Genomic DNA, 22,148 nt, shown 5'->3' with positions numbered 1-22,148 from the left:
CCGTGCGGCTCTCTTAGATTCACGAATTATCGTCGCCGTAAGACATATCTGTGTCGGAGCGACGTAAAGCAAAAAAAAAAAGAAGATTCACGAACTAGTCTGGACTTGGCTGCTTGTGTCTCGGGAACTTCCATTGGTGTTCTGTGGGAACATCGGCTCGGGAACGTAGCGTGTGGAGCCGCTTGGAACATCTCGGCTCTCTTCGGTTTCAAGCGATCGACAGTGGGTACGTCACGCAGCGCGTGGAGCCACTCGGATTGTTTCGACTATCTGCGGTTCACGAACTAGGCTGCGTACGTCAGTTGCGGTGGATGTGGCACTTGCAGGCTGCTTAGCGCGCTACGTTTTTAATACGTACCGTAGTTTTTAAGTATGAATTTCAACCTAGAGTTTGAACTACTTAATTATATTTTTAACGCGTTTTGTAGTCCCTGAAAAATAATCAGGCGGCAATATTGAAACAACGAACATTACGTGTTTAAAATTGATAGAAATCTTTTTGTTACGATAGTTGAATGTCAGTACCACTGATCTCTATACATGGATGGCTGGTAGCTTGGGTAGCGGTAAGCCGAATAGAAGATGACTGGCGTAGTAAGATGGCAGCGAGCGCACGGTGCAGTAGACCACGAGGAGCGCGCTTGCTTTGTGTATGCTTAGTTCATTGACGCCAGGTACCTGATTGTAGTTCCACGGGTGTTCAGTGTTGTTTTATTGCAATACCCCACACATTTACAAAGGAATTACTATGAAATAAATCAATGAAAAATCACTAGTGTAGATATTTCACTACCGGGCGAGTTGGCCGTGCGGTTAGGAGCGCGCAGCTGTGAGCTGGCATCCAGGAGATAGTGGGTTCGAATCCCACTGTCGGCACCCTTTAGATGGTTTTCCGTGTTTCCCATTTTCACACCAGGCAAACCTTAATTAAGGCCACGGCCGCTTCCTTCCCATTCCTAGGCCTTTCCTGTTCCATCGTCACCATAAGATCTATTTGTGTCGGAGCGACGTAAAGCAAATAGCAAAAAAAAAATTCACTCGCTGAATTGAAACCACATGTTACATCTGTATGTTAGTAAAATATAAAGAAACAAGGGAGCCATGCTTGTACTACTACGATTAACACACATACGAATGCCTAAATGTAAATAATACAAATATATAATATATTTAAACTATCAAAGTATACATGTGTGGCAGATATAAATTGAGTACTATTTGCAAGAGGAACAACATTCTGTCCGCCTGTTCAAAATTACAATATTTCCTAACATAACGTAATTGTATTGATTACGTGGTAAACAAGTGACTGTCAGCATGCCGAAGTGTACTTCTACGGCAAATACACCGCGAAATACTTGAATATCCAGCGAAAAACACACGTTAAACCATCATTATGCCGTTACAGGAGAATTGGGTGTGGTTCTGGGCTTTTAAATACCCTGCGGGCTCAAATGAAAACATTTTCTGAAAGAGAAAAAATAGGGCTATTTTTGTATGAATAAAAAGAAAAACCGAGTTTTTGGCTCAAAATACGAAAAATTTAGTTATACCTTCCCTTAAGAATGCATAATTTCGTGGCATACATATATAAAATTTACAGCAATGCTTCCAGAAACTGTTTTTCACTCGTATTGTATTACCGATCGCTAACTGCATGTATTCAGCACCTAAGTTGATATTTGTCGGCCGTGATTATACACTCATTTTTATTGCTATCCCGGAAATTTACTGACCTCAGAATGACGTGTCGGTGTTCCCAATGTCCTTATGCTTTGAGTGAACCTGTCCCTATATTTTTAATTATTCCAATGCGCCCTTGATTGCGATTTAAATTTGATTATATTATCATTGTTTCTCCCTAAGGAGAGCTCCAGGATGGGTACACCAACATGGTGAACCGCGCGCTCAACTTGGCGTACTTTCTCTTGCAGCGGAGAGCTGCCATCAGCGATCCATGTATAGAGATCAGTGGTCAGTACTGATAGTAATAATAAAACTGAATAATGAATGGAACTAAATAATGATTTTTGCTTCTTTGTATTACGATAGTTATGTTAATACTGATAGTAATAATAAAACTCAATAATAATTCGTTTAGTTCGAATCCTTGGTTGAATGGTCAGCGTCGTGGCCTTCGTTTCAGAAGGTCCCGGATTTGATTTCCATCTGGATCAGAGATTTTAATCCCGTCTAATTACTTCTTCTGGCTCAGAGACTGGGTGTTGGTGTTTATTCCACCATTTTCCTCTTAATATTCAGACAACACACTGCACTTGCAACCACCGCAGAAACATGCAATAGTGATTACTAGACCTCGGATCTTTTGGTGTTAAAAGGTTATTTTAGCTGCCTAAAAGACTCAAGTAGGTTCTAAAATACCTTTAGGCAGCTTCAGCTGTAATAGTCATCAATTAAAATACCATATTATTTTGCTAATTGATAATAACTTGTTAAGGGGAAATAAACAATTTTTCTCACCTCTTTCCTGCAAACGTCACAGGAGCAACTCCTGTAACCACTTTTTAAGTAAAGACGAGTTGGAACCTGACATTTTAGGCATAATTCACCCACTGAAAAAAGGGAATACCGAAATGTTCTCACAGAATGAAATACAGTTCTTTTCTCCAGCAGTTCAATGGGTACTGTCTCCTGCCTCCTGACAAACTATGGGAGTGTTCGCTGCGGGAGGTTCTTAAGGCATTTCGGGGAGTGTGGTTTACAGCTTCCTGATTTTAAAATATTGTTTAAGATACTGAAAACGAGTCAGAAAATATTTTATTTTCTCGGATAATACTGAAATGCATTTTTAACCGATTTATACGAATTATAGATGTAGGTTTTAACGTCAATTCGGACATCTTAGGCACTATAAGACCACAGTTTCTAACCTTATAAATACATGAAACGTGTAAATACAACATTTTAAGTCATTTCTTCAAGAACAAAATAGGTCTTTCCCTAAAATCCGAGGGCTGGTGATTACATCCCTCCGTATTGGGTTGGCATCAAGAAGGGCACCCGGACGTAAATTAGGGTCAAATCCATGTGCGAGCCAGGTCGCACCCCCTGACTCCACATATATGGGAAAAGCAGTAGAAGGAGGAGGAGAGAAAAGAATATTTTTTGTTTTGTGTATTTTATTTTAATTTTCTCATCAAATAATATATTAACACAAATTTCTTAATATTCACAAACAATAAGACAATAATAATAAGTAATCAGTATCTAAGAAATAATTTGACACAAAAATCAAGGACAACTTACATAAAGGCAATACTACTGTACTGTAATCACGGATAAAACTGAAGACAGGGCATTTTTTTCACAGATAATAAATTCAATATTGTCAAGAAAGACTCCACTAACATCATCCAAAGGAAGCTCAAATAAATACTAAAATTTCTCAGTTTTTGTTAAATGAACAGCAGACATTGAAATTGATTCATATGAACCACAAACTACCAACTGCAAGAGCACTCCCTAAAATACACAAAATAAATATACCGGTGCTTATAAGTCCCATCATCAATTTTAGGAACAGCCCCACTTACAGAATTTCAATTTATTCAAAAATTTCTAAACATCATTTTGCAGTTACGAAGTTACCTCATTTTTCCATTTATTACCACGATATCACCAACATGCATTTCAATATACCGATAGCTGAATCTCAATAATAATAGGAAATTGAGTAAAATATTCTTTTATAACTCTCCTTAAATGTGCTGTTGACAACTACTACTTTTCTTTTATGAATACCATTTATTAACAGGACGGTCTTCGCATGGGACCCTTGTTTTCAGCATTTTAGCCAATATTTATCTTCATAAATTGTTTTTCTTACAAGTGGCTTTACGTTGCGCCAACGCAGATAGGTCTAATGGCGACAGTGGGGTAGGAAAAGGCTATGAGTGGGAAGGAAGCGAAAGAGTCTCAGCAGTTGCCTGGTGTGAACATGAGAAACAACGGAAAAACATCTTCAGGGCTGCCGGCAGTGGGGATCGAACCCACTATCTTCCGAATGCAAAATCACAGCTGAGCGCCCCTAACCTCAGGCCAACTCACCCTTGGAAGTATTATTTTAAGAAGTAGTACAATGGGCAATCGCCCCTTCTTAACACTAACCAGAAGGAAAAGAAAGTAGTGGTTTGATTCTTCAAAAAATGAGCAAAAGAATAAAATTGATTAAAGGAGGTGAGGGTAAAAATATACACTGCATATTACAAGCTTTATAACATTATAAGGAAGTAGAAATTATGCAAATGTTACGTGGAATTCCTTTCAGAAGAGAGATGTGATAATAGCGATGTCCAGGAATACATCAACACGCCCGCAGAAGTACATTTACTTTTTATTACATAATAAAGAGCAATCAATGAATATTCAAGATAAACTTAAATATTATAATTAAGCGGTCCGCCTATTCAATACAATATATAATTTATTATATCTAGTACATGTTTCGTCCCCTAAGGGACATCATCAGCTAATAATAAATTAACATTAATATATCAGAAATAAATATTATTAAAATTGGAAAGACAAATTAACATTTTTTGACATTTAAAATAAGATCTTCGAAATTTTGTTAAAATTCCAAGTCATAAGACAGATAAAACAGTTAAATTGTCCATATTTCTCTTGTTGATGTTCTTGGGAAATACCAGTTTTGCTTATAAAACCTTAAAATATCATTTGTTGTAAATAGCACACTCGATGTGTACTCTTGGTAGAAGATTTGTTGAAACTTAATAAGCATTCCTTAGACGGTATAATAAAATTTAAAAGCTTCAGAATTTAAAGTCAGATCGGGGCCGTGATGGTAAAGTTCTGTGTGATAATGGATATATTTTTTTTCCTTGTTGGCCCCGATGCGCGGAGGACTCACTTCTACCGAGGTAAGTGTGCATCTGCTTTAAAACAAGTACTGCGTTGGTGGGGTGAAAGTTCCTTTTGGGGATCATTGTAAGTATCTAGGTGTTAATACACTGACTGACAGAGCAAATGCAACACCAAGAAGGAGTGGTCAGAACTTTATGCCAATTGCAGGGTAGACTGACGTCACTGAGGTATGCTCATGATGTGAAATGCGCCGCTGTGCTGCGCACGTAGCGAACGATAAATGGGACACGGCGTTGGCGAATGGCCCACTTCGTACCGTGATTTCTCAGCCGACAGTCATTGTAGAACGTGTTGTCGTGTGCCACAGGACACGTGTATAGCTAAGAATGCCAGGCCGCCGTCAACGGAGGCATTTCCAGCAGACAGACGACTTTACGAGGGGTATGGTGATCGGGCTGAGAAGGGCAGGTTGGTCGCTTCGTCAAATCGCAGCCGATTACCCATAGGGATGTGTCCACGGTGCAGCGCCTGTGGCGAAGATGGTTGGCGCAGGGACATGTGGCACGTGCGAGGGGTCCAGGCGCAGCCCGAGTGACGTCAGCACGCGAGGATCGGCGCATCCGCCGCCAAGCGGTGGCAGCCCCGCACGCCACGTCAACCGCCATTCTTCAGCATGTGCAAGACACCCTGGCTGTTCCAATATCGACCAGAACAATTTCCCGTCGATTGGTTGAAGGAGGCCTGCACACCCGGCGTCCGCTCAGAAGACTACCATTGATTCCACAGCATAGACGTGCACGCCTGGCATGGTGCCGGGCTAGAGCGACTTGGATGAGGGAATGGCGGAACGTCGTGTTCTCCGATGAGTCACGCTTCTGTTCTGTCAGTGATAGTCACCGCAGACGAGTGTGGCGTCGGCGTGGAGAAAGGTCAAATCCGGCAGTAACTGAGGAGCGCCCTACCGCTAGACAACGCGGCATCATGGTTTGGGGCGCTATTGCGGATGATTCCACGTCACCTCTAGTGCGTATTCAAGGCACGTTAAATACCCACCGCTACGTGCAGCATGTGCTGCGGCCGGTGGCACTCCCGTACCTTCAGGGGCTGCCCAATGCTCTGTTTCAGCAGGATAATGCCCGCTCACACACTGCTCGCATCTCCCAACAGGCTCTACGAGGTGTACAGATGCTTCCGTGGCCAGCGTACTCTCCGGATCTCTCACCAATCGAACACGTGTGGGATCTCATTGGACGCCGTTTCCAAACTCTGCCCCAGCCTCGTACGGACGACCAACTGTGGCAAATGGTTGACAGAGAATGGAGAACCATCCCTCAGGACACCATCCGCACTCTTATTGACTCTGTACCTCGACGTGTTTCTGCGTGCATCGCCGCACGCGGTGGTCCTACATCCTACTGAGTCGATGCCGTGCGCATTGTGTAACCTGCATATCGGTTTGAAATAAACATCAATTATTCGTCCGTGCCGTCTCTGTTTTTTCCCCAACTTTCATCCCTTTCGAACCACTCCTTCTTGGTGTTGCATTTTCTCTGTCAGTCAGTGTATAAGGAAAGATCTTCATTGAGGTAATCATATAAATGGGATTGTAAATAAAGGGTTCAGATCTCTGCATATGGTTATGAGGGTGTTAAGGGGTTTTAGTAAGGATGTAAAGGACAGGGCGTATAAGTGGCAAGACCCCAACTAGAGTATGGTTCCAGTGTATGGGACCCTCACCGGGATTACTTGATTAAAAAACTGAAAAACACCAAGGAAAAGCAGCTCGATATGTTTTGGGTGATTTCCGACAAAAGAGTAGCGTTACAAAAATGTTGCAATGTTTTGGCTGGGAAGACTTGGGAGAAAGAAGACGACCTGCTCGTCTAAGTGGTATGTTCCGAGCTGTTAGGGGAGAGATGGCGTGGAATGACGTTAGTAAACGAATACGTTCGAGTGGTGTCTTTAAAAGTAGGAAAGATCACAATATGAAGATAAAGTTGGAATTCAAGTGGAAAAATCGGGGCAAGTATTCGTTTATAGGAAGAGGAGTTAGGGATTGGAATAACTCACTAAGGGAGATGTTCAATAAATTTCCAATTTCTTTGAAATCATTTAAGAAAAAGTTAGGAAAACAACAGATAGGGAATCTGCTTTCTGGGCGACTACCCTAAACGCAGATCGGTATTGATTAATTGATATAAATTGCTCCAATTATGTAAACTGTAAGCAGTCTCATTTCCTGCTAAGAACCGGGGTTTGGGAGGACGGAGGAAGAGGCAGGGGTTTTGAGGTCCTGAGATAAGACGGGGCGACTGATTCAGGTTGGTAATTTCTGTTGCGGGTCTGGCGTTACATTTGTAAGAGGAAGTTGGATGGATTAAGTTACAATTTACATACTTACATGAAGCTTTATTAGGACAATTTTGGATAGGATGTTCTTGCCTACAAATGCCACATACCTCGGGGAGCCTGGACAGTTGTCGTACCTCTGGCACAGCTCACAACGGATCTACTGTTGCGGTGCTGATTGTAAACACTCCGCACGATATCGGCGACCATAGATGACGCTTCCGTTCCACAGGCGGACGTCCACTGTTGTTACATATCTAGATAGGACCCTGACCAAGGAAGTTGGACCCTGGGCGTTCCTGATCCAGATGATCTTGAAGAGTTGGTGGCCCTCAAGTTGAAGCTGGGCTACCACCGTCCAGTCGTGATCCACCCTATAGGCTACCATGGACAGGATGGGCGTAGGGCGAGAAGAGGCGGGCTGCGGGTCGCGTGGCGGGAGCTTGGTGTACGAAGTTCACAACCCTTGCGTGCTATCCAAATTGCTGTACCCCAACAATAGCTGTTATAAGATGGTTGTAGAACGGCTTCAATGTATTGATGTTAAAATAGCTGTCACATGTTCTCTGGATCTCGTTTTAATAGGAGTAGTTGAAATGGCGTTTGGCTTTTAGTGCCGGGAGTGTCCGAGGACAAGTTCGGCTCGTCAGATTAAGGTCTTTCGATTTGACACCCGTAGGCGACCTGCGTTTCGTGATGAGGATGAAATGATTATGAAAACGACACATACACCCAGACCTCGTGCCAGCGAAATTGACCAGTTATGGTTAACATTCTCGACCCTGCTTGGAATCGAACCCTGGACCCCTGTGACTAAAGGCCAGCACGCTAACCATTTAACCATGGAGCCGAATATAGGAAGAATTGTTTGGAGTGAAGTGAGTAATAGTCTGATAAATGGATCTGGTGTTCGCCTTCGGTGGATCTATGTGCGCTATTTTTACGACATAGAATTGAGCATGTGGAATGTGGGCCTGGTTGACTACATTTGACCGACGTATGGAGGGTGCCAGTGCTAGGTTTCTGGCCGCTTGAGCGTAACTACGTAAATTGTTTGGCATGCACGTATGTGCGGGATGTGGAGTTGTAGGTGGCATTTGGAATGGTGCAATGATGTTGGCCTCGTCCAGATTAAGTAACCGAGGTTGAATACCCGGTACTGGAAAACCCATATGTTATCGAATGATAGAGCCGGGTTAAACGTAAGTAGAGCCCGTAGCTGATGGTATAGATACAGTCTCTCCACAGCACATTTTACGCTGACTATTCTTAGTTGGTGAGGCAACATTACCTACACGGTGAACTTGTTTAATCCCCTCTGCGTCCATGGCCGTAGGGCTATGCGGTGACTTTGGTGGAGATGGGTTGCTCATTCTTGAAGTTGACTGGCTTGATACTGCTGCTTCCACCTGTTGACAAGGGCTGGAACTTGGCGATGTGGTCAGACACGACTGCTTTCACCTACTGTATGATACTTGAACTTAGCTGTTGATCTCTCTGCTTGCTGACTAATGACATCTACTGATATTGACGAAGTAGATAGTGGAGACATCATCATCATACAAAGTTTTCATTCCCCTCCCTGAGGGTGGGTATCGACCTCTTGAATAAGTTTATTACCGTGAAAGAATTTACATTGATCGATATATATGATTTTAGGGATGGCAATCTGAGACGGGGTCTCGAAATTTCTCGAGTCGCAAGCACTATTTCCCACGAGAAATTTCTAGAAATCCTGAGAGCATTGTCTCCGCACTGTGTGGCAAGCAGCGTATCGTAGGCTTACAGGTAGATGGAGCTGAATTTTGTCTGTGCCAAGTATGCGAATAGCCAACCACAGGCCTTCTCCATTCCGTAAATATGTGTCAACAAGAGATTAGTGTTAATTTCTTTCATTTCTACTAAGGTCTATTTTGACGCGGTATTACATAATTATAAAGGCATTATACTGGCATTGTATCCAGAGGCTAAGTAGGCTAAGTATACAACCTCATGGCTATTGTAGGTGTACATCGTTATCGGACCCCACATTCAATATCCATATGACCAGTGCTTGTATTTCCCGGTATTCTGGTGACGTAGGAAATAATTCCTTAGAATGTTATAGAGTATTCGCGTCATAATTAGGTACTTCGGTATATGATGGTGCAATGTTTAATTATTATTATTTACTTGCATGCGACAAATTTAAAACAGTGTCCGAAATGCAACATAAGTCATGGATGTAGATTATTTTGAAGAGATGCCACATAGCACAGCCCGCTGTGTTCTTTATTCAAAAGAAGTAAAGTACGTCAGCAGGTATACTTCTTAGATGATCCGGCACTTAGAAACACATAATATCCCTGAAAGGGAATCGTCACAGAGAACACAAGGAGCTACCCTGTCGACAATCGCGAGGTATCCAGGTAGGTGTACAATCTATCTACAGTTATTTACAAATTATACAGGGTTATTCAGCTAAGGTGTCCACCTCAAATAACTCGTGAACCTTTTAAGGTACTGACATTCTGTTTTTACTTTCGTTAATGATATTAAGGCGCTCATAGTTGAACATAAGAGTACTTTTCTTGACAAAATTTATCGGCACACACGTTTTCATATGAGAACTGCTGATGATATTTATACTATCAAGCTTACGATCGTAGTTACTGGGACATCGTGCAGATCGCAGCACAGGAGAATCGGTCACGAGAACATTGCCCGTCACTATCCTGTCGAAAGAATTGGAGCAAACTCAGGCATTTTAGATTAAACTTTACACTCATGCGTAATGCTGGTTGCATATGCAGCAAGGCACACCTTGCTTCGTCTCAAGTATGAATCTATGCACACCTCTAGTATCCAGGTAGGTGTACATCCTATCTACAGTTATTCACAAATTATATAGGGTTATTCATCTAAGATGTCCACCTCAAATAAGCTGTGAATAATTTAAGATACTGACATTCTGTTTTCAATTTCGTTAAAGGTATTACGGGGATCATAGTGCAGTACTTTTCCAGGCTCTTGAAAAAATTTATCAGCACACATTTTTCCATATGAAAACGTCATTTCAAGCGATAACCGCTTATGATATACTAACAAGCTTACACTCATAGTTACTGGGACGCCGCACAGATCGCAGCACAGGTGTATCGGTCTCGAGATTCTCGCAAGAGTCTTGAGATCTGTGACTTCAGCAAATACAGTAGAGACAATACGCGACACTCTGCGAGATATCGAGGGATATCTATCGGAGTGGCCTGAGGGTTACTGATTCTGTCATAAGAGAACGTGTATTTTTTGTGGAATTTTTGGGGTTATTTATGCGTTTGCATAGTAGAGTGTGTCATTCCTTTGTATTTTTTGTCAATATGAGTGGAAAGATATGTGCTGCGTTTGGCTACAATAACTATGAAGTGCAGAAGGATTCGGTCTTTCTTCCGTTTCCCTCGTGAGAAGAAAATGTAAGTAAATACTGTGTTTGCATATATATTCTTCCAGTTACAAAGATATTTTATAGAAGGCCTACTTCCTAAATTTCTGACCTGCGCGACCGATATTTTAACTGGCCTAAAATATAATAAGCTTATTTTATTGTATTAGTACAGCAGTTAATCTTCAATAACGATGTGTTGTTGTAGGTGTGATCTGTGGGTTTTGATTTAATTCAAGAAAAGGCATATGCATGTGTGTGGCTGGTTGTGTTCCAAGTTACCCCATTTGGAATGCCGTAATGCGTTCTCAAGCACTGAAGGAAATATAGGTGATTTAAGAAATGTGATGATGCAAATTTGCTTTACCCTAATGTAATGGCCCTGCCTTGAGCAACCGAGGAGTGAAGTCGCGTGGTGCAGTGCGTGTCGTCAACATGGTCAGTATTGCGCAGTACCAGGCCGCGATTGGGAAATGGCAGGTGAAGCAGAGGAAGGAGGCCAAGAATGGGCTGGTAAGAAGAAAAGAAGTTAAAATCGGTGAAGCGGTGCTGGTAGCGACAGTGATAGCTGTGTTGCTGGTGATTGAGGGGTGGAATTAAACCCAGGCCCAAATGCCAACGGAAAATTCAACATGGAGGACTTGGCAGCACTTAAGGTGGTAGTGGGAGAAGTATTACAAGAAAATTGTCAATGGGAAAAGGTACAAGAAATAAATTATATGACGGAAGAGCATAGACGGGAGATAGGGAACATGAAGAAATGGTTAGAAACGAAGACTGAAGAATCGAACAGGAGAGTGGGCAAAAATGAAAAGGAAATATAGTTATTAAGAGGGAGAGTGATACATCTAGAAGAGGAGGTATTGATGCTGAAGAGAGAAGCAGAGTGGTATAGGCAGGAGAGAATGAAGAAAGCCATATTTATATATGGTGTGGAAGACGGTGAGAGGGAAGGCAAAATTGAACTAATTCACAAGGTGGTAGAGGTCATACGAGATAGGATGAAGATAAACTTCAGTGAAGTGGACATAGACGATGTGGAGAGAGTGGGAAAAACAAAAGGGAGGAGGCCTATTAGGGTAACATTTTTCTCTACCCTGATGGCAGTAATTGTGATAAGAAACAGTAACAATTTACAAGGCCAGAAAGTAGGGGTGAAAAGAGACTTGGGAAGAGAAGGCAGTGAAATTATGAAGATATTGAACAGATACCTTTGGAGAGCGAGGCAACAGGGTCTTAAGGCCCGAATAAGAGGTCAGAGGCTAGTTGTGACGAATGGAAGATGGGTAAGAGAGTACTCAGTGGCGAAGCTGAAAGAGATGGACGAAAGCGTGAGTGCCGAGGGGGGGAGAGATGGCAGTGCAAGATAGAAGGAAGGAAGGAAGGAAGGAAGGAAGGAAGGAAGGAAGGAAGGAAGGAAGCAAGGAAGGAAGGGAGGAACAATGAGGGGTAGAGCGGAGATCAACCCTGGTGGAACTGAACAGTGTCGTGTAGATACAGAAGATCAGAGCAGTAAAGGGGTGAGTGAGGGTGAACAGCAAAAAACGGCAGGAGCTGAGTGCAGTGTTTTAGTGAACAAGAAAGGACATGAGAAGAGTGATCGACAGGAAGGTAAAACAGTTATCAGCAAAGTAAGAAGTAGGAGTTTGAAAGACTTATGGGGTAAAGTAACTAAGGGGATGGAGGATACGGAGGGCATGGAACGGCAAATGTTGCTAAAAAAAGGAGTGGAGATAGGGGTTGAGGGGACGAGAACTACAAGGAGTAAGAATAGGGGAGGAAATTTAGAAGGGAGGGAGGGAAACTTATAACTATATTGGAAAATAGGATGTGTGAATATTGAGGGACTAATAAGCAAACGAGGGAATAAAAAGGTTCGGGAAGTAGTAGAAAGTTTCGACGTTGTGGCACTCTTGGAGACGTTGCTGGATACAGGGAAAGAGATTACATGGAAGGGGTTTGTGATTAAATATAAATATAGAAGGAAGGAGAGGACTAAAGGACGAGCCCCAGGAGGGATCGTAGTATTAATTAGGGAAGAAATCAGTGAACTAGTGGAAGACATCGTGACAGATATGGAGGAAACCATATGGGTGAGATTTAATATGGGATGGGTAGAGGGAAGGATGAAGAAAATAAATATAGCGTTCGTTTATTGTTACCCTAGTAGTTCAGCATATGCTAATAAGCATCATTTTGAAGAGCTATTGGTGGATAATAGTATGATAATAGAGGTTTGCAGAGGAAGAGGATATGTTGCTATTCGGAGATTGGAGCGCGAGAATAGGGGGACAGAGCCCAGTATATAGTAGGGAAGATGGGAAGTATTTGTTGAAAAGTAGAAGAAGTGAGGATAAAATTGTAAACAACTATGGAGAGAAGCTCCTAGAGATGTGCGCGGCGGCAAATTTGTATATTCTGAATGGATGGAAGGAGGGTCACAGTACGGGGAAATTGACCCATGTTACAGATAAGGGAGGTAGTGTGATAGATATGGTGTTAAGCTCGGAGGAAGTGTTGGAGGATATTGCAAGGATGGAAATAGGAGACTGGATTGAATCTCACCATTTTCCAGTGTGGGTTATGTTAAAAAGAGGGGAGGAGAAGCATATAAGGAAGGGAATTAAGATGATGAACTAGGGAGTGGATATAAGAAGTACAAATGGTCGGAGAAAGTGGAAAGGGACTGGGATAGGGTAGCAAAAGAGGAATTACAAATTCTGAAATATGGATGGGAAGGAGCGTTAGAGGAGAATAATATTGATAAAGCCTTGGAATTGCTGCAACATCCAATAAAGATGATAACACAGAAGGTCAAACCTAGAAGGAGGAAAAAAGGGTGAAGAATGGTTTTAATTGTGAGTGTGAAGGTATGCGGAAGAGGGTGCTGGGGGCGTTAGGAGAGTATAGAAAAAAAGGAGGGAGTGTAGAAAGGGAGATCTTCTGTGTTGAGGAAAGAGTATAAAAAGAAAATTTGTGAGGTAAAGAAGAAGTGGTTAGAGGAACAAACTGAAGCCATAAATAATGTTAGACTAACAACATTGAAAAGTTTGGGAAAGGATTAACAGAATAATAAAGGGTGGAAGAAGTCTAGAGGTAAAGAGCATTGAAGATGTACAGTGGGTAAGCTATTTTGGTGCATTACTCGGAGGTAAGGAGGAAGAATGCTGGAGGAAGACGGGGAAGAAGTAATTTGGAGGAATAGAAGTGGCAAATTACGAACTGGACAAGGAAATTACGAGGGAGGAAACCTTGAGAGTGATAAGAAGAATCAGGGGGAGGTCGGCGGGAGGTTGTAATGGGATCAATAATAAGTTTTGGAAATAAATTAGCAAAATGAGACAATGATAGAGGGCATAGTGAAACTATTTAATAAGATCTTTGATCAGGGGAAGTACCCGAAGGAATGGGAAACAAGAATTGTATGTCCAATATATAAGGGAAAGGGCAGTAAAACAGTTTGAATAATTATAAAGGAATATCTCTGTTAGATTCCTTAAGTAAAATTTACACAGGGGTGTTGGCGAACAGGTTGATTGAATGGGCAGAAAAAATGAAGTATTGTCAGATTTCCAAGGAGGATTTAGAAGAAAGAAAAGAACAGTGGATAATATAATGATAAATCTGGAAAAGTATAGGAGCCTGTCAAGAAGGAATGTGTATGTGGCGGCAATCGATTTTGAAAAGGCGTTCGATAAGGTGGATAGAGAAGCTCTATTAGAGAAACTGGGAAGGTTGGGTTTTCGGGAAAGATGGTGAGGGCAGTAGAGGGGATATATAGGGTAGTCAGGTTCTGTGTAAAATTGGGAGACGATAGGTTGAACAGACCATTAGAGTCCAAGGTGGGTTTAAAGGAGGGGTTCAAATTATCGCCAATGTTGTTTATTTTATTTATTAACGATATCTCGGAGGGGCATGGGGCAAGCAATTGGTCAGTGCCGGTCATTAATAGGGTGGAGGTCCCAGGATTGATTTTTGCTGATGATGTGATTTTGATTACTCTAACCGCAGGAGGGATGCAGAAGGTTTTAAATGCAGTGTTGGATTTTGCGAAGAAATGGGCCTTGAAAATGAATGGAACAAATCTAAAATGCTAGTAGCCTAGGCACACAAAGGAAGAAGGGGTGACGGGAAATGGGTTGTGCAGAGAGAAAGATTGAAACTGGTAAGCAAGTTAGAATATCTAGGAGTCATTATTTATTTACATATTTTACGCCCATATTGGAGCACTGAAATCAATACATTTGAGTTAATTTCTTCTTTTTCTTCTCCCTGAACTTTCTCATCCTCTCCGACCTCGAGGCCCTTTGTGTGTCCGATATAGTATATTGTTTCCGTCCAACTTCCTTTTAGTTTGAGACTTATGCTTTTGTTCTTCAAAATCCTCTTCTCTTTTCTGTCTTTGATTTGTTGCCGAGTTATACCCAATTCTTCCAAATCATCCTGAACTTCTTTGAACCAATTATTATTGATTTTATTCTTCAAAAAGTAATCGAATAGTTCTTTCATTATCCTGGTGTCTGGTAATATTGATACGTGACAGAAAAAGGAAATTCTTCTTTTACGCATTGTAGATATTATTGATTCACATTCACGATAGACAATGCTGTTAGGCAACAATCTCCACTGTCCATCAACTTGGTGTTTTTTTATTATTAATAATGTTCTAAGAATTCTTCTCTCAGTTTTCTGTAATTTGTCTGTTGTAGATTTTACATTTAATTTGAATAAAGTAATACGTTGCATACGTTGCCTCTGGTTTAACTATGGAATTATAGTGTTTCAGCTTAGCGTTTATCGAAAGAGATTTTTTTATAGGTTGGCCAGGTAAGTCTTTGTGCTTGTTTAAATTTAGTTGTTCTGTGTTCTATTGCTTCTTTTTCATTGGTGTTCCATGTTATTATTTCCCCATGATATTTGAATTTCTGAACAATTTTAATCTCTTTATTACTGTTCAGTTGAATAACTGGTAAATCAACTTTAAAAGTTGGCATCATTTCTGTTTTTCAAATTAAATTTGTAATCCCATTTTAGCTATAATTTCTAGTTGTTCAATTTGAAATTTAGCCTCTTCTATTGTATTTGCAAGTAATGCTACATCGTCCGCAAAAACAAGGCACTTGGAATGATCATATTAGGAGGGCGAGGAGCAGAGGGTGGGCCGTCCTAGCCTCAGTCAAAAACTTTCTAGCGAAATAACCGGGTATCAATTATAAAACCCTGAGGTTAGTTCTAAGATCGGTGATTTTCGGTAGGGTATTGTATGGCGCGGAAATATGGGGGTTGGATGACAAAAGAGTTGAATTAAGACGAATTATTAGTAATTTCGGTAAGATAGTGATGGGACTCCCGATGTGCACAGCCAATGTAGGGGTGGAATTAATGTGTGGGGAGGATTTGGGATCTGAGTGTGTGAAAAGAATAGTTAGATATTGGGTGAGTTTGAAAAGACAGGTAGGAGGGAGGGTATTACAGGCCGCGTACGAACAACAACGGAAGAGTATCTATAAGGGATGCTGACTAGATAAAATTAAGGGATACTCGGAGATGATAGGCCTGGGGTACATGTGGGAAGAGGTGGGGATGAAGACAGAAACTAGAGGGATGAAGGTAATGGTAAGGAGGATTAGATATTTGGGTAGGCAGAAATTATTGGCCGAAAGTAGATTAAGAAGTTGAGGAAGTTACGGGGATAAATATTAGATACGTTGGTAGGTTGAGAAGGAGAGGGTTGGTATGGTGGTTGTTGGGGCTACATAAAAATAGGGGGTGGCTAAAAGGCAGAGATAATGCAGTGTGTATACTTTGTGGAGCGGAGAACGATGATTTTCACTTATTAGGTACGTGTGAAGAAACAAGTAAGATTAGAAATACTTTACTGAGTGCCAAACATCGGAAAATTTTAGATAAAGGGGATGAACGGGTTATTATAAGGTGGATTATTAAGGAATGGGAAAACGGAGGAGAACTGAACAGGTATTTATGTGCGGTAAAAATTCTTGTTTGAGAAAAATTGAAGAGGAAGGGGCATAGGAGATAAGTTAGGATGTAAGGGAGAAGTGGTTAAGAGTATGAGGATATTCAGTCGATGGAGTTTGTTGGAAAATTTAGCAGCTAGTGAAGTGTGGATGATGTGGATAAAGTGAAGTAGTTTGAATTCGAGCCTGGAGGCTGTGTGACCAAGTGATAACAAAGGTGGTGAGGTAGTTGAGTGAGTAAATGTTATGCGATATGCGATATTGAGGAGTGTACGCAATTGTTGTCATTTGGTTTTACTTGAATCCAAAGGAATTAGGTCGCGGAACCAAGAATGCGGAGTAAGCAGTAGTGATTACAAGGGCGTGAGCCGAAACTGTTGTAAACTACAGTCAGCAGTTCTTGCAGCATAATCAGTTGTGAAGGTCACGTGGTGTGTACAAGCCCAGGCGGGGGCTAGATTAGTACTTTCTATACTTGTTTAAGATTATTATTATTATGATTATTATTGTTATTGTTATGATTATTATTACCATTATTAGGGTTATTATTTTTATAACTATTAGTATAATAATAATAATAATAATAATAATAATATTAATAATAATAATAATTATTATTATATTATTATTATTATTATTATTATTATTATTATTATTATTATTATTATTATTATTATTATATTATGAGCATATATTTGGGCTGGAGGCCTGTTATGTCCATTAAATAAACTAATGTAATGGCAAGTATTGCTTATCGGGAAATTTTGAATGTTTTAGCGGCTAAATTTATAGATTTTCTTTTTGTTAGTAGGTTCAAGTTAAAAGGAAAATTGTCCAGCTCTTAAATGTAAATTTACTGAATCATGTGTGTAAGGAATGTGCCGATATTTTTTATTGACAGGAGTCCTAATGTGATGTACAATGCTTTTAAATGAAAAAAAGACAAATCTAGCCGTGAAAGTTCAGGCAGGTATGCTAAAGCTAAAAAAGTAATGCATAACTGAAAGATCAAGCCCTTACACAGCAGTTCATTTCACATCTTGATTATATGTCTAATTTCAGTCACCTGTTAAATAATTCTTCATTCATGTATCCAGAATTGCTTTAGCAACTTTGAAGTTAATATTTTAGCAACACTTTCTTTCCAGACGTAATTTATTTATCCATCTCCGTATATAGATATCCATTGATATTTGAATTTAGTGCGAATTTTCAGGTCACGCCACTAGGAGCGCCACTTGCGAATTGTCACCCATTTCAACAAAGCTAAATCCGGAAGTGTCGCGTATTGTCTCTACTGTATTTGAATTCAGTCATGAGAATCTCGAGTGAAAGCATTGCCCATCACTACATGATTTACAAGAAATTTGAAACTTACATAGATTTTGAAAAGTGTGTAGTCCAGATATAAAAGACAAGCATTATGGGACTATCTATATAATCGAATGCCATCTATCTACAATTTCCTTCTTTCCGTGATCTAATACAGCAGTAAAAAACTATAAATTATTACCAAGACCTTGTAGTGAATTGGTTATACAATGAAGCTTAATTATATATGTTGAAATTACACATTTGTACATACGTCGCTTACAATTTATTTCTCACACAGATAATACATTCAAGTAACACGGCCGTTTTTTTTTCATGAAAGAACTTAGGCTAAATATATAGTGCGTTGTGATTCTGTGTCTGCAGATGCACGCATGTTTTACAATTTCTGTCTATTATTTACTTCTTTTTAACAAAGATAATACATTCATAGCATACTTTTTATAACAAGAGCTTAAGCTAGTATATAGCCTAGTACACATATCGTGGTGCCATGTCTATACATGGCTACATATATTACAATTCCTATCTACAAATTCCTTATTTTACTATATGATACAGAGATAACACTTTCAAAACATGACTTTTTTTACAGTCAAAGTGCACAAAAAGATGTTTAAATATGGAGGCTGAACTTTGAGCAATCTATAGGTTATGGGGTTATAGTGCTGATTATACTGAAACTTAGAAATTTACATATGTACACTTTAGACATGAAATGGTAACGGGAGTGAGATGTGTTCAATTACAAAGATTTGTTGATGGTGCAAATTATTGTTTACTGACACGATGCTGGGCATCCGATTGATATATACGTTCAATATAGATATTTGAAAATATTATGTATAAACAATGAGAATGAGAGGATTATTTATTTATATGATGATATGGACGGGGACAACGCCAGCGCGGACTCAAGCATTTAGTGGAATAAGTAAGGGTGAGCTGAAATTTTATGGGTTGTTGATAGGGGCTTGGGGAAAGAGGGAACCAGACTAGGGATTCCGACAGTCTTGGATAGTCACCACTCTAGGGTGTAGACTACTTTGATCCACAGGCAGTGCCAATTCACTATGGGAGACTTGGTCTCTTTTACAAGCACTGATGCCTGCTAGGCCATCAGATGATGATATATAGATTTCAATTCCAATTGGAAACTTGAAATATTTGCCCTAAATGAGTGAATTCATAATTCCAATGTAATTGGTCCACTATTGGAGATTCAGGACAAATATACTCTCCTATGGGAATTGGAAACTATATCAAAGTCAGTAATGGCGACAACAAAATACCAGCCGCCAAAGACGCACCTTATACATGGGTGAATGACACAAAATTAATGTATACTTGCATCATATTATTTATTTCAAGTTATACATTACAGCTCCTTAATACTTCCAGTCATCATCTCCCTCTATCATCTTCACGCTCCCTCATAATCCAGTTGCTAGGTAGCAAAAACTGACCTTGCCTTGCAGAAAGTCAGGTAGTTTTGGTTTTTGGATCTTTTACAACTCGGTCCCCTAATGACAAATACAAGTTTTTGACCGTGGCGTGTTTGTGCGTGTGACATCGTTTCAAAAAACTGTGAAAAATCCCTTATAGAATTAGTTTGTTTAAGTATGGCGGTAGTGGGTGTATGAAACATACGTGGAGTGACGAAAAAAGCAAATTTATGTGAGTAATATTCACAATTCTTCTGGAACATATTGGAGGTCAATAACATTAATAACTCAGGAAACCATTACAACCAAGTCTAATCAGCACTCAAACGATTAGAACTAAATAAACCGGGCGAGTTGGCCGTGCGCGTAGAGGAGCTTGCATCCGGGAGATAGTAGGTTCGAATTCCACTATCGGCAGCCCTGAAGATGGTTTTCCGTGGTTTCCCATTTTCACACCAGGCAAATGCTGGGGCTGTACCTTAATTAAGGCCACGGCCGCTTCCTTCCAACTTATAGGCCTTTCCTATCCCATCGTCGCCATAAGACCTATCTGTGTCGGTGCGACGTAAAGCCCCTAGCAAAAAAGAATTAAATAAATAAGATAAATAGCATCATGGTGTTCGTGTGCTCCCCCTGTGGCAAGAAAACTAAAACAAACAATGAACAGGCTGTACGCTGTGATGGTAAATGCGAACGTTGGTTCCACGTAACATGTGTAAAAATGAACAAAGGAACTCTCCAAAATTTCCGTAAGGAACAACAATTCCAATGGTCGCGTAAACGTGAAGATTGCATTGCACAACCTAACATAAATGAGGTTATGGCGAACTTTTCCAAACAACTTTAGGAGTCCCTCAAAGTACTAACGGAAGAAAACAAAGGATTACGGAAATTAGCAACCTTTCTTTCCGAAAAATATGATGACCTTAAGAATGAACTAGACACTTTGAGGAAAGATAAGAACAGAAGAATGCAGAAATCGCGTCAACGGCAGCCGTGAATGAGCTGGAAGACTTGAAGCAGTATCAACGTAAAAGCCAGTGGCGTATACTGAGGGCTATCAAGGCTATCAGTGAATCCCAAACCTCAATTGAGAATGATGGAAGTCTAAAGCACATTATAATGTAAGCATCTAACACATTGCTCCATTTACAAAACTTGAAAGCAGTAAGGAAAAACGTCGCACGTATTTCTGAGAGCAAGGCTTCGGAGACTGATATTGCAGCCCAGACTCTCACCTCTTTCCCCTCGACACGCCATGCGCGACTTGCTGCTGTATATCGGTTCAGGAGCGGGGACCGGACGGATAGGTGTACTAGGCTTCGGTCCGTCAGATCGCCACTGCTAACTATCAACCATGCATTACTCATCGTATATACTTCTTCACCTCATACTTCTGACTTAATTATATAGATAACAGAGTGCTGGTATTTCACTTCCGTTTACTTCTACATCCTTGTAGGAAGACACTGCAGGGCTGCTGTTATAGGAGTAATGTCGTTTTCTTTTTATTCGTAGATCTTGCTAAAATGAAATGGAATCGAACCCGTGATCATGGATCGGACACCACCACTGATCTGCCGATTAAACTAATTAACCAGTGAACGATGGGCACGACCGCTGTAAAATTCAATATTATCATTTAACAATAACAACAACAATAATACTAATAATAATAATAATAATAATAATAATAATAATAATAATAATAATAATAATAATGGTGAATGGCATCTGTATAGGCTTGGAGGTGACCTAATGAGGATACAATGACTGGCGAAGACGTCATAAATACCCAATCTACAAGCCAGGGGAATGAACAGTATGAGAGGTTGATTCTGAAAATTGAACCGGGGCCATCGGACCAAAGGCAATCATTTTATCCATTAAGCCACAAAACTGGACTAGAAATTGCTAAACCTTAGGCTTCCATCTCCACTGATCAGGGGTTGAGCACTGGCAGTAGCAGAGGCCTAGGCAGTAGCTTGTGAAGCAGCCTTGACAACACAGCAAGCTACTTGCGGTTGCTATTGGCTGCAGCTCGAAGCGCTGAAGACTTGACGTTCACTAAACCAACCATCGAAAAGGGGTAACCTTAGTCAAGTGGTAGCCCACGTCTTGATCCCAGCATACGCCACTGGTAAAAACAACTTACTAGTGTATGGAGTTCCTACTGAAAAGAATGAAAATTTTTTCCAGAAAGTAACTGAAGTTGGCAAGGCGCTGGGATTTGATATAAAGCCCGAAGATATTGACTCTGCACACAGACTTCCATCCACAAAACCGGACCACAACCGATCATCGTGAAGTTTGTTAATCGATAGAAGAAATCCTCAGTAGCAGAAGACAGAAAAGACACTAAAAACGAATGAAATCGGATATAGTTCGGTAAATAACATCTACCTCAACGAGCACTTAACGCCTAGGAATGAGACCCTCGAGAAAAAATGCTGCGAGCTACAGCAAAAGGGAAAAATATTTGAGGGAAAAATATTTGACACATGGATCAGGGTCTGCAAAGTAAGTTCCAGGACGGTCCTTCGAGGTTAGTGGCCAGTAGCGGCGACTAAGTGGGGTGGGGGGTCTCCCCCCAGTTCGTAGAGAAAACATATTTTTACTCCATTTTAGCCGGCTGAAACTAGGAATCATAGGAATTGCTAAAAAAACAAGTTTTCAAACTTGTAATTATTAACAAAATGATTATCGAAAATAGCACAAAGTGTCGTTCGTCGCGGCTAACCGATTTGTATAGCGCCACAGCAAATAGTGGAGAGTTCGCAA

At 40.6% G+C, this 22,148-nt stretch overlaps 1 protein-coding gene across 1 annotated transcript in view; it reads left to right on the top strand.

The window, feature by feature from the left end:
* LOC137496975 (uncharacterized) overlaps positions 1-21,674 on the top strand; it is a 63,995-nt gene extending 42,321 nt beyond the window's left edge. Inside the window, exon 6 of the mRNA XM_068225208.1 lies at positions 21,567-21,674. Within this exon, the coding sequence (XP_068081309.1) occupies positions 21,567-21,674 (108 nt within the window). The remainder of the gene's footprint in view (positions 1-21,566) is intronic.
* The last annotated feature ends 474 nt before the right edge of the window (positions 21,675-22,148 follow it).

Source organism: Anabrus simplex, chromosome 1, assembly GCF_040414725.1.
Source record: "Anabrus simplex isolate iqAnaSimp1 chromosome 1, ASM4041472v1, whole genome shotgun sequence".
NCBI lineage: Eukaryota > Metazoa > Arthropoda > Insecta > Orthoptera > Tettigoniidae > Anabrus > Anabrus simplex.
The sequence above is the reverse complement of the archived record's forward strand: the minus strand, read 5'-3'. Positions and strand labels throughout refer to the sequence as shown.